Here is an 18,043-nt window from a genome sequence, read left to right as displayed (position 1 = left end):
AAGGCTTTATGGTATCAGACATCGGAATAAACAGTTTTGGTTAAAATTTGGTGAACGTTCTCTTTAAACAAGGTAGTAAAGATTTTATTAACAAAGTTTTGATCAATTTGGTAGCTGGCAAACTTTTTCTGTTTAAAGGATTAGATCACAATTTACGCCTAAAACAGTTTTTTTCCCGTAATGCGTCTGAAAGCACTAATATAATAACCATTTGACTCTTTGATACCAAAATTGTAGACAAAACTAACAATTTTAAGAAAAAAATCCTGGTGACAGTGGAGAGCGAACCCATGCCGGTAGAGTTCAAAAAGTCATTTGGATTAATATATTTACTGAAAACATAATAGCTAACCTGACATTGGTCATCTTAAAAAAGCTTTATATATCTTTAAAACAAGTAGGGGTTATGACAATTCAAGGTCAAGTTGTCACCAAAGCATGTATAGCAATCTATATTTTCTGATTTTCATGATGTACTTTTTAAAAAAAGAAAATATATAATAACACGTAATACAAAGCATTTTTACAATTAACATTAAGTTTTGCAAAGAAACGGTTTCTGGCAGCGCTTCGAAAACAAAATTGTACATTGTAAGATCAGATAAGACAATATAAAATTTTAACTGCATAGCAGTACGTTTGTTTTCTATAAACTAGTTTGTCACGCTATATTAACCTCGCAACTAGTTACTAGTATCACCTAACGAAATGTTTATTACAGTATTACGAGTTGACATAGATGATAAAACTATAGTACATCAAAATCTCAGTTTAGGTGAATTACATCTGAAGTAAAAAGTAGTTTATGTTTGCTAATGTAAAAACATCGTTCCTAGAGAATTGACGTTCTGTTTAAAGTCATATACAAATTAATACATGCACTGCATATAGTATAACAAATTATGTATACATAAAACACATTGTTCAATAAATATCTTTGAAAATGTTGATACTTATAATATGATTGTCCTTAGCTTGTTTGTAACGTAACAAATCAACAACTTTTCATCTAGTGTAATGCTACCACAAGTTTCACTTTAACACGAAATCTCTCTTTATCTAATTGTACTAATACAATGCAAACTTCAGGGCCAAGTCTTATGGTCACACAATTGAACAAAAACTCTGAATAGGCAAACGGCTAGGTCCTAAAATACACTAGATACACAAAACGTACAATCAACAATTTTTGACCTTACATGCACTAAACACTTTTAACAAAAATAATATCACCACAGAAACAGTTAAATCACCCTAGAAACAATTCACACAAATCAAAATATTTTTATAAATTATTCTAGGTTACACACGTAATGGATTAATATTCATTTAAACTATTTCAAAACCAAGTATTTGAAAAAAAATCCACTACATACGACCTCGAACAACAGACAGACGACCGTGAACATCTCTTTTCAATATTCAAGTTCTGCATTCGCCTCTGTTATTAACTAGTCTGCAAACTCAGCTATCATCGTACTTACGAACTGCGTGCAGCTTCGAGCAAAAATATAAATAAGGTAATGAAACATTTTATTATACCACAATAATTAAACAAATGTTTATCAACAGTATTTATCATCTTACCAATCACGTTGCATTCACTCAAATTGTCAAACAATATGAAATCAAAGCTATTACATCAATTTTGAAATATTGAGACATGGAGACATAACACAATAGAACAGTTGTAAACAAAACGGGAAACAAAATTGTGTCAAAATATTATTAATTGTAAAGGATACAATGAATTTTCTTTTATCAATGTAATATTATACCTATTCTAATTGTGTTTTGATACACTTCAAAAATAATTGTTCACATGTACATTGTATACTCAAACCAAAACAGGAACTATTGTGACATGGACACACAATAAGAGTTTTAAGATGTAAACTGCACAATAGTTCATCGTATTGATGGAAACCAATCATGCCGCTATGTATATTTTAATTTAACAATTATTTTATCCTAGTAGACATAATATTAAAAATGTATCTCAACACTGACACAAAAGCGAACTCGATAAATGTGAGAATGACACCAGATTGGCATTAGTGGTAAGACTTTTGACAACATAAGACTAAATAATGTTACAGACCATCAACAGCGAAAGTCTCTTCCAGCCTGCCCGTCTCAACTACGTTCGCCGCTGTGATGCCTTTGGATGCAAGCACCACTTCCAACGACTGTTTGTATTGAGAATAACGACACCGCCCTCTATAAGTAGAAGTTAACTACAACACAACAGACAGAGCATATTTATAAGCACGCAACTTCTGAAGTCACCAAACTCTGTCCGCCTAATAAAAGACGAGCAGATCACATTTGTTTGATACTTCCGTTAAAAATATAATTATTATATTTATTTTTTTGCTGTAGTGTTCAACAATAATAAATATCACAGCAATTATGACAGTAAAAATATGCTGGTCAGCATTTTTTATTTTCAAGGATTTCCAAGCAAAACTTACATTAAATATGTATTTATTTTCGTCAACGTTTGAATTAAGAGCATGAATTAATTATTTTCGGATTCATTCAAAACACTTTTAAAGCGACCGAAATGAAGACAATATAGTTTTCTCAACAAAACGGTGAAGGAGTGGTATTGCATTTAATAAAAGGTTCCATGGTACTAATGACACTCGATAAATTATTTGCATGAAGACAACACGTAAGTCAAATGCTTTAATGTGTCTATAGATACAACAACACAATTTATGTTATTTGCAAAATATAAATTACCATTTAGCAGACAATATATTATACCTTAACATACGGTATCCAAGCAATATAATTACTAAACAAGAGCACTGTACTTGGATGTTCAACGCTCATCCGTTTCACTTTGAAGTCACTAAATTAGAGGGGCATAACTCAAACACTATGTTGTGATGCGACTTCTAACACAAGCTCATAAATTGTATGAGAGTATGTGTAAAGATGTTCTTGCTAAAAAAATACGGTTGTCATGAATAACCAAGAATTAAATGTGCGTATCAAATAGTTAAAAACGCATTATGATACATGCATTATGACATTTCTAACAAACATTGAATAAAAACAACAAAATATTGTGAACATTGCATTGCACTCAAAATATAGCATGAACACAAACACATTTGTGATATTTCATACATGATTATAAAATTGAATCAGCAATTTTGAACCAGTGGTATTGCTTTTTTGTCAAAAGTTCTTCTTTCTTAAGAAATAAAAAAAAACAATCTCCAATGTTCTAAATATATTGTATTATCCGATCGTGAACCTGATCCTAGAAGGTAAACCTGTGATTTGTGTTTTAAAGGTTTTGATAATTAAACTTATTTTGATAGGGTTGTTTAACGCAATTTCAACAAGACGATGAAACAAACGAAATAAAGAATATTCATTTGAACTTCAATAACGAATCAAAATAACTTATTACTACTTATAGAGAGTGAATTATTTTAAAGTCATAAATTGTGATATGTAAGGAATTTCAGCATATGTGTCTTTATGCATATATTTAGCTACGTTTCTTACTGTTTTTACAAATATTCACCCGACTGTTTATACATAGACGAACCAGCGTTAACGTACAATTTGACCAACTGAAAGAGCAATTTAAACGAGATATAAGACCTTTTGCGGAACACACCAAAAATAAGTCATGCATGCTAATTAATTCCCTGTATCGCATTTTATCTTTCTATAAATATCATGCAAAAGCAACTGCTATTAAGGAATCACAATTTGAATACCTGTATATCAATGTCCTATTACATTTAAAACTAATGTTTATATGTTAAGGATTTGACTGCAAACATTCAAGAATCCATGGCGTCAATTGAATGGCCGTGCTTTACGTGCGCCTTTGTTTAATGTATAATGCAAATGTGAGTTCGCTGACTAAAACTGTCATTAAATACAGAACACATTTGGTGGAATGGGTATGTTTTTTTCACTGATACGTAGCTCGTAAATACTTTGAAACGCGCGGAAACTTCGTCATTATTGGTACTGTAGAAAAATCACTATATGATCCAACTGACGCTTCAGGCTGAATATTATGGACATCATTTTATACAAGGACAACATAAATACCAAACACATGGACGTCGACGTCGTGCTTTGTGTACACTATACATGGTTGTTTTTTTAAACTTTAAACCCCTTTATAAACAAAAAAGATGATGGAACTATGCATACATGTACTAGATAATTTGAGATTTGTTTTTGAATATAATAATTATATTGCTTGAATAATTGATATAAAAGTCCAAACTTAAATTAGTCTGATATCATCCGTATACTTTGCATCGTACACTTTCAATGCTTAATACAGAATATTAGATGAGTACGAGAATTATATTTGCATGTTTCAGAAAATCATATTTTACCTTTTACACTACTTGTCGTCGGTGAAATGACGATGAGTGGGGTATTTCAATTTATCATTCTATTGTTTTGTGCATTTCCCGGGAAGTTCGTATTAAAATGTGAGACAAATATGAAAGAAGATTTTTTTCATTGAATACATGGTATAACATTGTCGTAAAGTTCGAACAATAGTTTCCGTCTAATGTTTTGTACAAAAGGAAATGTTTTGAAACAAAACGTTCGAAAATTGGGAGTGCCATTTCCCTAATAAGCGATTAGTTGTGTGGTTTTTTTCTAAAAATATTTTTATTGAAACATATGCAATCTGTCTTTACGATCAATGATTATTTTTCATGAGTTACAGATTATAAAGTGCCGTATTTTATAAAGGGAAGTTAATACAATTGCTTTAATAGTTCTTGAATTTGATTTTGTCACTCCTAAGTTTGAAGTTTTTTTTATCAAATCGGTATTTAACTGCAGATCTTTCACTGATAAAACTCCTTATTTTCCTCATCTTCATTCTTTCCTTAAATTATCCGACATGTATACCTAACTAATTTTACCTTTATTGAACTCCACCATTGGCCTATGGAAACTGTATATGCTATCAATATTGGCTTACCCAGACTACAACTTATAAACTGCTTAATATATGTGATGCATTTGATTACTGTACGCTAAAAAGTAATACTAGCCTAAAACTTTCATGCATGGATCCCTTAACGAAACGGCATTCAGAACACTTCCCCCTACTTCACAACACTAAACACTGAACACACTTTGCTGATTCTTATTATACCTATAAGATTATTCTTACCCGTGAGTATACACTGAATCATCATACAATGAGACGCCATTCAAAACAACTTTTCCTTCCTTCCCCAACATGAACATCAACCCTCTCCTAAATGCTGCCTTTAACATTCTACATAGCAGCTCGCCCTCATAGTTCAACCTCAAGCGTCCTTTGAACGTGCAGCCTGTTATCGGGTTTCCCGGGGACGGATGGTGCATCTGCAAGTAGGGAAGACAAACGTTGTATAAGACGTGATGAAATGGATATAACTACTTAGTACAAATATAACATACAATGTATTGGACAGGAAAATGAATACATGGTACAAAGATACAATAGTACTTTGATATTAATTTAAGCATCCTTGATATGTCTGTTCTTAATGTATGCTTTTCCGTGTATAATAATCACTATATTGTACAACAAAGGCAGGTGGAATAATATTAATGGTTTAATAAATGACATTTAAGCAAAGGCACAGGCATTGTTATGTATATTTAAATAGGTTTTATTTATACGGAATACATTGTGATATCTACAAGTTTATTTGTTTTCAAAAAAGTACACGCAAAAATGTTCATATTACGTTACTGCATACAGGCTATATTTGGTGAATTCAATTACTTAAAACAAGGCAAATGTTATGTTGCATTACTAAGCTGTTTAATGGACGCTTATATAATATATAAGTATAATAAAATCGCCCATTCTTTGAACGTAGCATATTATCTTGTTCTGCGGTGATTTATTTTTATAAAATCCCGATTTTGGGATATATTTTAACCAAATAAAAAAACAACACAACTATATTTGATAAGTGTGCTGGTGTGTAAATCATTTTACCACAATAGTACATATATCGATTAACTTCTATAGGACAATAGATAGTATGTGTATAAATACAACCCAACGTACTTGAACATATGTATGTATATATATGTATGAATATAAACATGATTGCAAACTAATATTTTGAAATGAGTATAATGTAATTTCGGAATTCAAATTTGTACCTTTACATAAGAACGGAACGTTATGGATTTTTAAAATAAAAGTTGGTATTAAAATCGTTAATATGACGTTTGTGCTGCTAGGAAATATAGCGAATGATTTTAATCTGTTTCTTTCTGCAAAAAAGATAATATATTGATGAGCTAAGTTAACTCTTATTTTCCTGTTTTTGTATTTAAAAAGTTATATTTCAATCAGTTTGTCAAATAAATTTTTATATTAATACCTTGTTAAGTTTTAAGGATGTATACTTACATGCATTATGGAGTATCATGACGAACTATTTTACGTATATGCAAGTAAAATATGACAGTTTGAGTTCTAGGGGCGATCCAGAGTTACGTGGACTTTTTCTATACTTTCCGTCCAAATATTTTACGAATTCATCAACATCTTATTCAAAGTGTTTTGCATAGACTATATAAAATAAGTCTGTACATTTAATGTGTATTGAATATTAACAGTTTTAGAAAAATCTGGAAATTAAGGACGGTGCACCGTCACAGATGTTCATTTACAAACATTTTAAAACAATGTATCATTCACATCATGATTTCTTCCACGTTTATCAATGATATTCCGCAAAATACCGTCACATATTACGCTGACGTCATACATAATATACTGTTTAGAAGTCGTCACTCTCTGACTTGACTACAAGCACTACCATACTACCATTCCAATATCATTTTAAACTTCTAGCACTGTATAATGATATCAGGTCTTTTTGCGCTTAGTTTGATAAAATAATCAAAATAACCTTTCATTTCTAAAAAAGAAATAAATATTTTCAGGACAAATCTAGTACAACATTCTTTACCAAAACAACGTACAACTTAAATTAACAGCTATTTTCAAACAATAAGTTAGTTACAAAACTTATCTTATTGCTACAATGTATCGATTATTCGACGTGTATTCATTGTCAAGCAACTTTAATTAAGGGAGAAAAGACATGATTTTAATGGATATGTATAACTATTGCTCGGCTATTTTAGTAGAAACAATAACACAGGAACCAAGATACATTTCTGTTAATTGTATTGCTTACAGGAGTAGGAAAAATGCCATTTATGTAGCTTGTACATCGTATAGCATTCAAATACATATGTTATTTCGAGTGGCATTCAAACTGTTTTTTTTTAATTTTACTTGTGCAAAAAGACATTTTACAATCTACTATATAAATGCGGATTACAACATGGTATGTGAACATTTAATGCATGTTGATGTCGCCGCGGCAAACATAAAATTGGTGTACTGTATAATTTATATATTCATCCTTTGAGACAATAAATACATAACATAAATTGAATACCTATATTGCTAACACTATTTGAATTTCGACTATTGGGCTTGTCAATTTCGTTTCAACAGAATTCTTGCAAACACATGCTAGCCGTTAAACCAATTTAAATTTATCTTACTACACACTTGTGTCACTTTTAAGTTTATGCAATAATTGCTTTATGTTATGAGCTTTTGGCATATAATACCACATCCCATGCATTGCACTGGCAGTTATCAACAGACGTGTTATTAGCATATCATACCACATCCCATACATGCACTGGTAGCTATCAACAGACGTGATACTAGCATATCATACCACATCCAAATGCATGTACTGGTAGCTATACACAGACGTGTTACTATCATATCATTCAACATCTCATGCATGCACTGGTAGCTATCAACAGACGAGCTACTAGCAAGTTATACCAGATCCCATGCATGCACTGGTAGCTATCATTAGACGTGTTACTAGCATACCATACCACATCCCATGCATGCATTGGTAGCAATCATTAGACGTGTCACTAGCATATCATACCACATCCCATGCATGCACTGGCAGCTATCATTAAACGTGTTACTAGCATAGCATACCACATCCCATGCATGCACTGGTAGCTATCATTAAACGCGTTACTAGCATATCATACCACATCCCATGCATTGCACTGGCAGCTATCAACAGACGGGTTACTAGCATATCATACCACATCCACTGGTAACTATCAACAGACGTGTTACTAGAATATCATACCACATCCCATACATGCACTGGTAGCTATCAACAGACGTGTAACTAGCATATCATATCACATTCCATACATGAACTGGTAGCTTTCAACAGACGTGTTACTAGCATATCATACCACATCCCATACATGCACTGGTAGCTATCAACAGACGTGCTACTAGCATATCATACCACATCCCATACATGCACTGGTAGCTATCAACAGACGTGTAACTAGGATATCATACCACATTCCATGCATGAACTGGTGGCTATCAACAGACTTGTAACTAGCATATCATACCACATCCCATACATGAACTGGTAGCTATCAACAGACGTGTTACTAGCATATCATACCACATTCCATGTATGTACTGGTAGCTATCAACAGAAGTGTTACTAGCATATCATACCACATCCCATACATGCACTGGTAGCTATCAACAGACGTGTTACTAGCATATCATACCACATCCCATACATGCACTGGTAGCTATCAACAGACCTGTTACTAACATATCATACCGAATCCCATGTATGTACTGGTAGCTATCAACAGACGTGTTACTAGCATATTATACCACATCCCATGCATGTACTGGTAGCTATCAACAGACGTGTTACTATCATATTATACCACATCCCATGCATGCACTGGTAGCTATCAACAGACGTGTTACTAGCATATTATACCACATCCCATACATGCACTGGTAGCTATCAACAGACGTGTTACTAGCATATCATACGACATCCTATGCATTGCACTGGAAGCTATCAACAGACGGGTTACTAGCATATCATACCACATCCCATGCATGCACTGGTAGCTATCAACAGACGTGTTACTAGCATATCATACCACATCTCATACGTGCACTGGTAGCTATCAACAGACGTGTTACTAGCATGTCATACCACATCCCATGTATGTACTGGTAGCTATCAACAGACGTGTTACTAGCATATCATACCACATCCGATACATGCACTGGTAGCTATCAACAGGCGTGTAACTAGCATACCATAAAACACCCAATGCATGCACTGGTAGCTTTTAACAGACGTGTTACTACCGTATCATACTACATCCCATGCATGCACTGGTAGCTATACACGGACGTGTTACTAGCATATCATACAACAACTCGTGCATGCACTGGTAGCTATCAACAGACGTGTTACCAGCATATTATACCACATCCCATGTATGTACTGGTAGCTATCAACAGATTTGTTACTAGCTCACCACACCACTTTTGTGTAAGTATATATTAGCATGAAACCCATTATTTATAAAAAAAAAAGACATTTACATAAATGTATTACCATCTGTATGCCATCCGGGAATGTAAAATCCAACACGATGATACGCTCTCCGTATTCTATGCTGGTCTTGACTTCAACTGTTCCATTGGGTTGAGTCCCTTAGAAACCAAATAACAGTTATTAATGTCCGTTCAATAACAGATTTAATCACGCATTGTGATTCCGAAAATCCTATCAACAACATACTAAATAGGCTAGAATGGAACGCATCTATTATTGCTTTAAACATTGATATCATTATCTAATTAAAGAGCTACACGTACCAGCTTACATTTCCCTAATTATTAGAGAAAACATTTAAAACTACTTCAAGCATAATAAAGCAATTTAATTTAATTCACTTTACAATAATCAAGATTGAAATTCCTTGTCAATTACTGATGTTTAAGTACCTGTATAGTACGAGGTCATTTAAGGGTAACTTACAATTCAAGTGTTCCTTAACGTGTGGAAACTTCGCCTGGAATATTGCTCTTTCCTAAAAACATATAACTAATCAATGACTTTAATTATTTATGGTTGATTTATCAACGCATTTCGAGTGATATACACAACGTAACAAACAGAGCATGACTATATATTTTACCAATAGACGTTAAGCCATCGCTGTTTCGTATATTATTACATTAATCAATCGTAAACAAGCACTGTTCTTTTTGCCCTTACGTTGTATTTTAGCTATCACTGCTTACCCTTTCAACTTGATTCAAGTCTTCTTTAGTTCCTTTTAACTCCGCCTCGAGAACCAGTCGTGCCTAAGCAAAACATTAAACAACGTCAGCCATGTGAAACAGGTAAGCCTTTATTAAAGTACATAAAGAGCTTTGATGTTATACAAACTTTATGTTAACTTTGCTTTAATGAGATAGAAACTCATTGCAATTATATAAAGTAACTTATTAAAAAGAAGGTTTCATCAAGAATTGTGTTTTTCATTTAAATCATGTATAATTTAGATTTGAAGCAACGGACAACAAGTTTACTCTTGTTCGATATTTGCTCAATTAACGTATACTTTAAAGTGTACTTTCAGTGAATATTAACAAAGAGTTTCTAGCTGTTCAAAGGATTAGAACATGTCATTTACATAAAATTATTTCCAATGAGGTAGCGAAGTAACTGGCTAGGAATTTGATTTTAAATGAGAAAAATCGGACATTAAATAGTATAAATTTATATAAAAAAATAAGAAATAATTATCTTGCCATATCTCTTTTCCTATTTGATAATAACATCATTCATGTGTTGTTTAAAGTATTTGTGACAAACATTGTTTTATTTGTTTTGGTTGAAAATATCTTTCTTCGCCGTTTCGTAAACATTTTAAAATCGAAACTGATTTTTGCATTAATTGCCTGGAAATTCAACCGTTGAATTTACAATTGAAAATTAGTTGTAAATTTATTTTTCCTATAGAGTCAAGTATTATACTTCCATGCAAAGATTAATGAGCGGTGATTTCCCAATTAACATTACCTACAGTACGTACATCAACGGGGTGTGTTGCCAAACCGGACGGGCAATATGTGTTTGTTTACGGGACTGTTTTCCCAAGTTCAACGATAAAAATCAATCTTTTAACTAATTTGGAATTGTTTTACCGGAAGGGACATTTTGATAAGGCTAACCATACATCTAATCCTACATTATTTATTGTACGAGTTTAGTTAAACGTCAACAAACTACTTAACCACAATAACTATCATGTCAAATATGTACACACAAAATATTATTTTATTATTATTAAAATATATTTTTGGTACAGAAGATTTAAGTGTCAAATATCAAGCACAATAATAAATGAGTGTTTTTGTCATTATTGGAAGAAGTGATGTATCAACACGTATGTAATAAATCGTTTTTTCGGTAATTATGTCTACCCCAGGAGAATCGAACTAACAACATTCGTTTACCTTGCCTAAATATCCATTAAGCTGGGTATCATGTCTATGCGTCAAACTGATAATAATTAGTTAGTTATTACCCTAAATGCAAATGATCTGTTCAATTATGTTGGAGTACAGGACACCAGGAATATGTCAATTTTTAAGGTACAGCCTCGACTCTGTGACTTATAAGTACTCATATGTTTAAGTATATTTGGCAGAATCTTTTATTTTTTCAATAAACTTAAACATTTGGGATGTTCTGTACGGATTATTATATTAATCCCATGTCCCTCAATTATTTGCTCTCTTGAAACCAAAAGTAAAATAAAAACATATTTATGAACAGATCCTTTTTTGTGCTTACCTTTTCTGATTTATCCAGGTCTTGTTTGACTTGTTTCAGCTCACCACACAGTGACTGTCTTGTCTGTAAACATGTTTGGGGTTTGTTACATTAGTATTCCGCATAAATAATGATAATACATATTTTATGAAAACATCCTATTTGTGCAACATCTTACCTTTTCTGATTTATCCAGGTCTTGTTTCACTTGTTTCAGCTCATCACGCAGTGACAGTCTAGCCTGTAAACATGTGTTTATTTTTTTACATTAGTAATCAGTATGAATTAGTACGATAATTTATATTATATTAAAACATCATTTTGGTACAACGTTTGACCTCTTCTGATTTATCGAGGTCTTGTTACACTTGTTCCAGCTGATCACATAGTGACTTTCTAGTCTGTGTACATGACTGGGGTGCTGTTACATTAGTAATCCATATGAATTCCGACAATATATATTATATAAAACTAAAACTAAACACCTTGAAATCCTCTTATCAGATGAACGGTGAAACTGGTCTTCTAAAAGGTCTCTGCTTGGATTTAAGTGTGTGTGAATTTGAGGAGGAAGGCCAAGAAAATCTTAGATGTTGTCTTATTTTAAACTTTCTACTCAGTTTCTCCTAACGTTTGAAGTTCTTGTAAATAACAAAATATCAATATTTTGCATACAGTTATTTTCTTAAAAGCCAATACAATACTACAAATGCGGCCTAAAATATCACATTTTTGGATCAATATTATATCTAGTGAAATGAAATATGATAAATAATTTTACCAAGGAAAATCATTTGTTTATTTACATACAATTGCATTGCATTTAGTTTTTTTGATTCTTCACCACTCTGTTGCTACTTGTTTTGGAATATTTCTCGTGTCTGAGACATAACAGGCGAAACTAGTAGCATATTTCAATAGCGCTGTTTAGCATAAATGATTTTATTGATATTCATGCAACATAGATTTACCACAGAAATGTGCAAAGATAAGACTAAAATAAAAAACAAACTCCTATTAAAAACAACACGTTAAAATATCAGCCTAATAGAAACACTTAACAGTGTACATATGCACAAGTATAACACCGGTCCTGTTTATACCCAGCATTCTAAATGTATAGTGGCAACGATTACAAAGGTCTGAACATTATAATTACAAATCTACCTGTTTGGTACACCCGATTGTATGATAACGACCAAATTATTACAATATATTTCCTATGCCATGACGGTTACGCTCGTTAATCATATTTTACAAATGATTTCCCTTTTAATCAGAAGGGACAATGCGTTGGATTTCCCGATAAGTGTTTGCTATATTTTTATCACTGGTTTACAACACATTCGAACGAATACCCTGTCTTAAGACACAAGGCTAACATCAAACAGACACTTATCTAGAGACAACCGCCGTACCAAACAGCACAGACCGACAAAAAAACAGTTTTAGTTTACTTCAAAGAAGGTTCATATTAATATTAAATCGAAAGTTCAAACCTTTTCTGATTCGTCTAATTCATTTCTTGCCTTTTTCAACAATGCAATGAGCTCTCTCCGTGTCTAAAATATGCAAACAAAGAACATAATATGAAACACGTTTTAAAAAATGATCATAGCATCGGTCATATGTGGTCATATTTGATATTCTTATAAAAAAAAATGCAATATTATATACTTCGACAAACCATATTATAAATGACATATATTGTACGAATTAGAAAGACATAAAGTGCAGATTAATTCATTGATAAAAAACTCGACAATCGTGTTGATTTTGAACTTGTAATTGATTTAGAATTATGCTACTGAGCATCTAAGCAACAAACACAGTAAGTGATACTTTGTTAATTTCTGTTATGAATGCGACAACGTCGTTGGCATGTACATCGTCGCTTCCTGTATTTTCTTCGTGTTGTTCACAAACTTCTTCCAAGTCCTCAAACACACATTTTAGAATTACTTTGTTTTCTTTAAATTCAATCCCTTTAAACGTGTGTTTGCGTTTGATTTCTTTGAGGTGGAATCTAGCGTCCGATACCTCTTTCTCAAAATGTCTACTCGCGAGGTACAAGCGCCCAGCCATTTTATTGTCAACGAAATCATCAATTTTACTTTCTTCATTTTCACACCACTTGGTTTTCTCATCACACGTCTTAGTTATATGTGAATAGGTGTTCACATTTTCTTTATATATCTCTCTTATTCCGTCTTTAAAGTTTCTTGTCAAATCATCTACACGATGTTTTATTCTATTTCCCAATTCCATACACTTTTCCACGCATGTGTCAGCATTATTCTTGTAGCTATCCTGCCTATGTTCTGCTTCGTCTTTTAAAAACAGAATTTCAGCTTTTAGCTCATTGAACAGTGACTTCATCGTGATGACTTTATCGCAATCAATGTTTATATCTTCATGCAGCAAGTCAACGACCTCTTTAAAGCAAGAAAGATGTTCCGAATGAAAGCATCTGCTACAAAGCATGGAATCATGAATTTTACAAAGAAATATAGTTCTCTCTGTCGGATGCTGCTTACATCTCTCTTCGGTGATGTCCCGCTTAGTGACCTTTGAGTTACCGTTTTTTTCATCATTCATACTGACCATGTGAGTTTGAAACACCTTTACTGTCTTGTGAAGTTTTATACAAGTTTCTCCAACGTTTCCACAGGTTGTGCAATATCCAACTGCTTTTTCGTTACAGCACATTTCACACTGAATCTGTGTTGATGCCATGGTACTTGCTAATGCAGTTTAAGATAAAATAATTGAAGTCAAAACGTTCCTTAGTGCGCAAATTTGATTTGTGGGATGAAGTGATGATTATTTGTCAATTATTATATTCACTATATCGTCATATGAGGTCATGTATCACTGAAAATATAAATAAATTTATGATAAGCAAAATCAAGACAATTACAAGATAATAACAAGTGTGTAATAAAGCTAATGGCAAGTAACGCTGTCAAAAGAATCACGTTTAAACATATTGTTAACCACTTGACCCAGTATCAATCGTTCTTACAATCGCGAATCACTTAGGCTTAATATGCATTTCTGTGTTTTTTAAACAAGTTAATAGCGAGTGTGTAATATATCTAAGTGCGAGTAATTTTGTCAATGATCTCAAGTTTACCCTGTGCCAGGGTAAAGTTTTCACATAAAGTTTTCCCTTACATTTGTCGCATCATATTTACAGAAATCTGATTATATGGCAAGGCCATTATATCAAGCGAAAGAAAATCTATAACATGATACTAACCACATTAACTGAACAGGAACAGTAAACATACTTATGCTTTTATATTTTATATCTCACAGCTGTACGCTTATTTGAATTAGTTCATTTCCTGTGCAAAAACCAGAAATCCCACTTTTTTAAGATGCATCGAGAACGTTCCCCATCTTAGCCTCGAACAAAAAATATATGTAGTGAAACTTGCGTATACTTTACACTATTGTATTAAACTCTTACGTTTGCATCAATGGTACAAGAAGAAAACCCAATTGTAAGGACTAGTACAAATACTGGTTTAAAACCCCAGTATATTAACATTTTACTGACCGTTCCAAGGCGATACCTAACAATTATTGATAAACATGGTTTTTTATATTAAGTATGTATGCACTGTACTGTTTGTGGAGTTTTGTGCTGTTTTTTTCATGTTCCTTGTTAGTGATTTAATTTTCAATGTCTTTGGCGTTTACCCAGTGCCATTAAACCGGGTTTATGTTTAAACTGTATGCTACTGAGCTTGTTTCTGTAGCTTTTCGCATAAATATTGGTGACCACAAACAAGACTCACAAACGCCCCGGCAAAAAATCAAAATCGGATCGTCAAGATGAGAAGCATATGCTATAATTACTGTGCTTACTATAAATTTTAGTTTGTTACTTATATCATTTCTATATATATTGCATGTTATCATTACGTAAATACTTTTAAAAGTAATATTTACTACACCTACTACATCAGAAAATTAAATCGTTTTCAACGAGCGCGAAACGCGTCAAGGGCAAGCAAGAAGCTACGTTTGGGCGTAAAGCAGTGACATAACCTGGTTACGTCCCAGTTCGAAAACAATATAGGAACAAAGAGGTCCCGGGTCCGATCCCAGGTCGGGGAAAGTTGTTGTGGCCTATCACAAGGACATTCAGTACTAGCGAATTTCATCCCATGAAGGGGATTAGAGAGTGTTTAAAATAAGTTGTTAGCTTTCTGCATAACAGAGCTTACAAAATGGTATTAACTAACCAACCTGCATTATATCCAGAAGCAAATAACTTCCTTGTTTAAGAAAAATCTAGTTTCTGTTTTTGTGATTTTAAACACTTATAATTAATCCTTTAAAACACATTGATCTAAATATTGAACACACCCAAACACATTCTCCTATTCCTTAACCTATCGACAATACTAATTACGATTAAAACACAACTACAACAATTTGAAAATTCTTAGACTAATCCTTCTGCGTCGATCTTATAAAATGAAAAACTACTATCCTAAAAATCCCAACGTTAGCACAAGTCAGACATATTTAAGTTTGAATTTAAAATGTTAGCAATTTTTTTTATAAAAAGGATTTCAAAATCGTTATAACCCTTTAATCTCTGAAGACAGGGGTAAACCAACTTACATTATATTTTGAAGTAAATTACTTCCTTGTTTGAGTCAGATCATTTTGAAAGAATGATACTCTTAAACACTTATTTGATATCATTTAAACACATATTTATCCAAACATTGCACAAACTTTAAAATAATATCTCTTTAAAACCTATTGACAATCGTTCTTACGACTTAACACATCAATATAAACAACTGAGGTCATTTGCTAAGGGAGCAGTCAACAGTTTTGGTAAGAGAGAATAATCAGTGTCTACTTGACACTTGAGGAATGCTTTTGATATTTTACAAAGGCTTTGGATAGTGAACTGCATTTGCATTGTTAGTGAGTTCCATGTAATTAGTACGACAATTTTAAATTATCACGAGTTTAAAACTTGTCACACATCACTAACGCCAGCTATACGCTTCTACAATAATGATCGAACAGCTACCCGCAAAGGGAAGTTACAATTGCTGATACGTAAATGAAGTGTTGTCTGCTTCTAGTATATTCTGCTGTAAATATTGACTTGTTTTTCGTAATACTTTTAGTATTTGATAGTACGGTATTGCTAGTTATAGTTTTTACTATACATTTTTGTTTGTGTAACACAAAATTGATGAATTGTTCACGAATTTGTCACCAGTATATCGAAAGTGTAACTTTCATTTACAGCAAAGAAATAAAAGAATGTAAACCGAAAGTAGATGTATTTTTCTGAAACGACAATATACATTTCAAGTCTAGTTTGTTTAACATTTTGGCCCATGGATAAAGTTAAATCGGTCTGCGGTTTAATGAGTTACGTTATAATACGTATTATAACTGATATTCTAAAACGTTAGGTATGAAAGTTTCAAAGAACATTCTAATGCAGCAATATGGCTTTATTCCGCATGATAAAGCATCACCGAAATGAGGCTTCATCATGTCAACCAGGAAAGTAAGTTACGGATAAACACTCCTAGAACTGAGTCTTTAGAACCTTACGCATGCCATTTTGATAACACTGTAGCTTTAAAACGTCATGCGCGGCCATTGCGTATGCCTGAGGCTTCAGAATGTTAAGAAAAAAATGTTTGTGGACACCTCGCGAATTATCTAATAAAACCGAGATTTTATTTAGTTAGGCAAGTTCATTTAACTGAGGTTAAAGACAACCACGTTGGACCTTTTTTGTTATAATTCGTATTATTTATTTTTTTAGTTAATGTGTGATGCTGATAATACAGAGACAGCTAGAGTGACAGAGTTTGATGAATAAACTTAAATTAAAAAACAGTGAGTACAATAATCCATTTTAACATGTCTTGTGTGTAAAGTGTGATTCCGAAGCAGTAAATATATATATACATATATATATATATATATATATATATATATATATATATATATATATATATATATATATATATATATATATATATATATATATATATATATATATATAGATGTATCTTTAAGTTTTGAATCACAAATTTAGATCAAAGATCTATTATCACACAAAACTTAAAGAATATATTTGAAAAGTCATGTGAATGGTGCAAGTCATAAAATATAAAATTTATATTGATCAAGTCAAGCCATGCCATGTAAAAAAAAACTGACATCATATCAAAGATTGTATGAATCATTCTCAGAGCTATTGAAAATATTTAATTGGT

General features: G+C 32.4%; 1 protein-coding gene across 3 annotated transcripts; it reads right to left on the bottom strand.

The window, feature by feature from the left end:
- Window positions 1–242: 242 nt before the first annotated feature.
- LOC128239759 (uncharacterized) lies at window positions 243–16,617 on the bottom strand. 3 transcript variants are annotated; one of them, XM_052956179.1, is made up of 11 exons: window positions 16,407–16,617; window positions 13,608–14,639; window positions 13,265–13,327; window positions 11,944–12,006; window positions 11,787–11,849; window positions 10,226–10,288; window positions 9,960–10,011; window positions 9,534–9,631; window positions 5,186–5,382; window positions 2,102–2,220; window positions 243–1,497 (listed from the first exon to the last, which is right to left on the bottom strand). In XM_052956179.1, the coding sequence occupies exons 2-11, from the start codon at window positions 14,499–14,501 to the stop codon at window positions 1,481–1,483; spliced, it is 1,629 nt and encodes a 542-aa protein (XP_052812139.1). In that variant the 5' UTR covers window positions 14,502–14,639; window positions 16,407–16,617; the 3' UTR covers window positions 243–1,480. The 3 variants fall into 3 exon arrangements, with proteins under 3 accessions (XP_052812139.1, XP_052812141.1, XP_052812140.1); XM_052956181.1 differs by lacking the exon at window positions 243–1,497 and having other exon boundaries at window positions 2,135–2,237; XM_052956180.1 differs by lacking the exons at window positions 243–1,497; window positions 2,102–2,220 and adding an exon at window positions 2,253–3,596.
- Between the last annotated feature and the right edge of the window lie 1,426 nt (window positions 16,618–18,043).

The sequence above is a fragment of the Mya arenaria genome, chromosome 7 (assembly GCF_026914265.1).
Source record: "Mya arenaria isolate MELC-2E11 chromosome 7, ASM2691426v1".
NCBI lineage: Eukaryota > Metazoa > Mollusca > Bivalvia > Myida > Myidae > Mya > Mya arenaria.
Note: the sequence above shows the minus strand (reverse complement) of the source record. Positions and strands in the feature narration are given on the sequence as shown.

What these genes read in the sequence shown, in the direction of transcription:
- LOC128239759 (XM_052956179.1), bottom strand. Translation starts at nt 14,501, where the DNA reads ATGGCATCAACACAGATTCAGTGTGAAATGTGCTGTAACGAAAAAGCA. An exon ending in TCATAACAGAAATTAACAAA is followed by an intron (nt 13,328 to 13,607) that starts GTATCACTTACT and finishes TGCATATTTTAG; the next exon opens with ACACGGAGAGAGCTCATTGC. An exon ending in AATTAGACGAATCAGAAAAG is followed by an intron (nt 12,007 to 13,264) that starts GTTTGAACTTTC and finishes ACATGTTTACAG; the next exon opens with GCTAGACTGTCACTGCGTGA.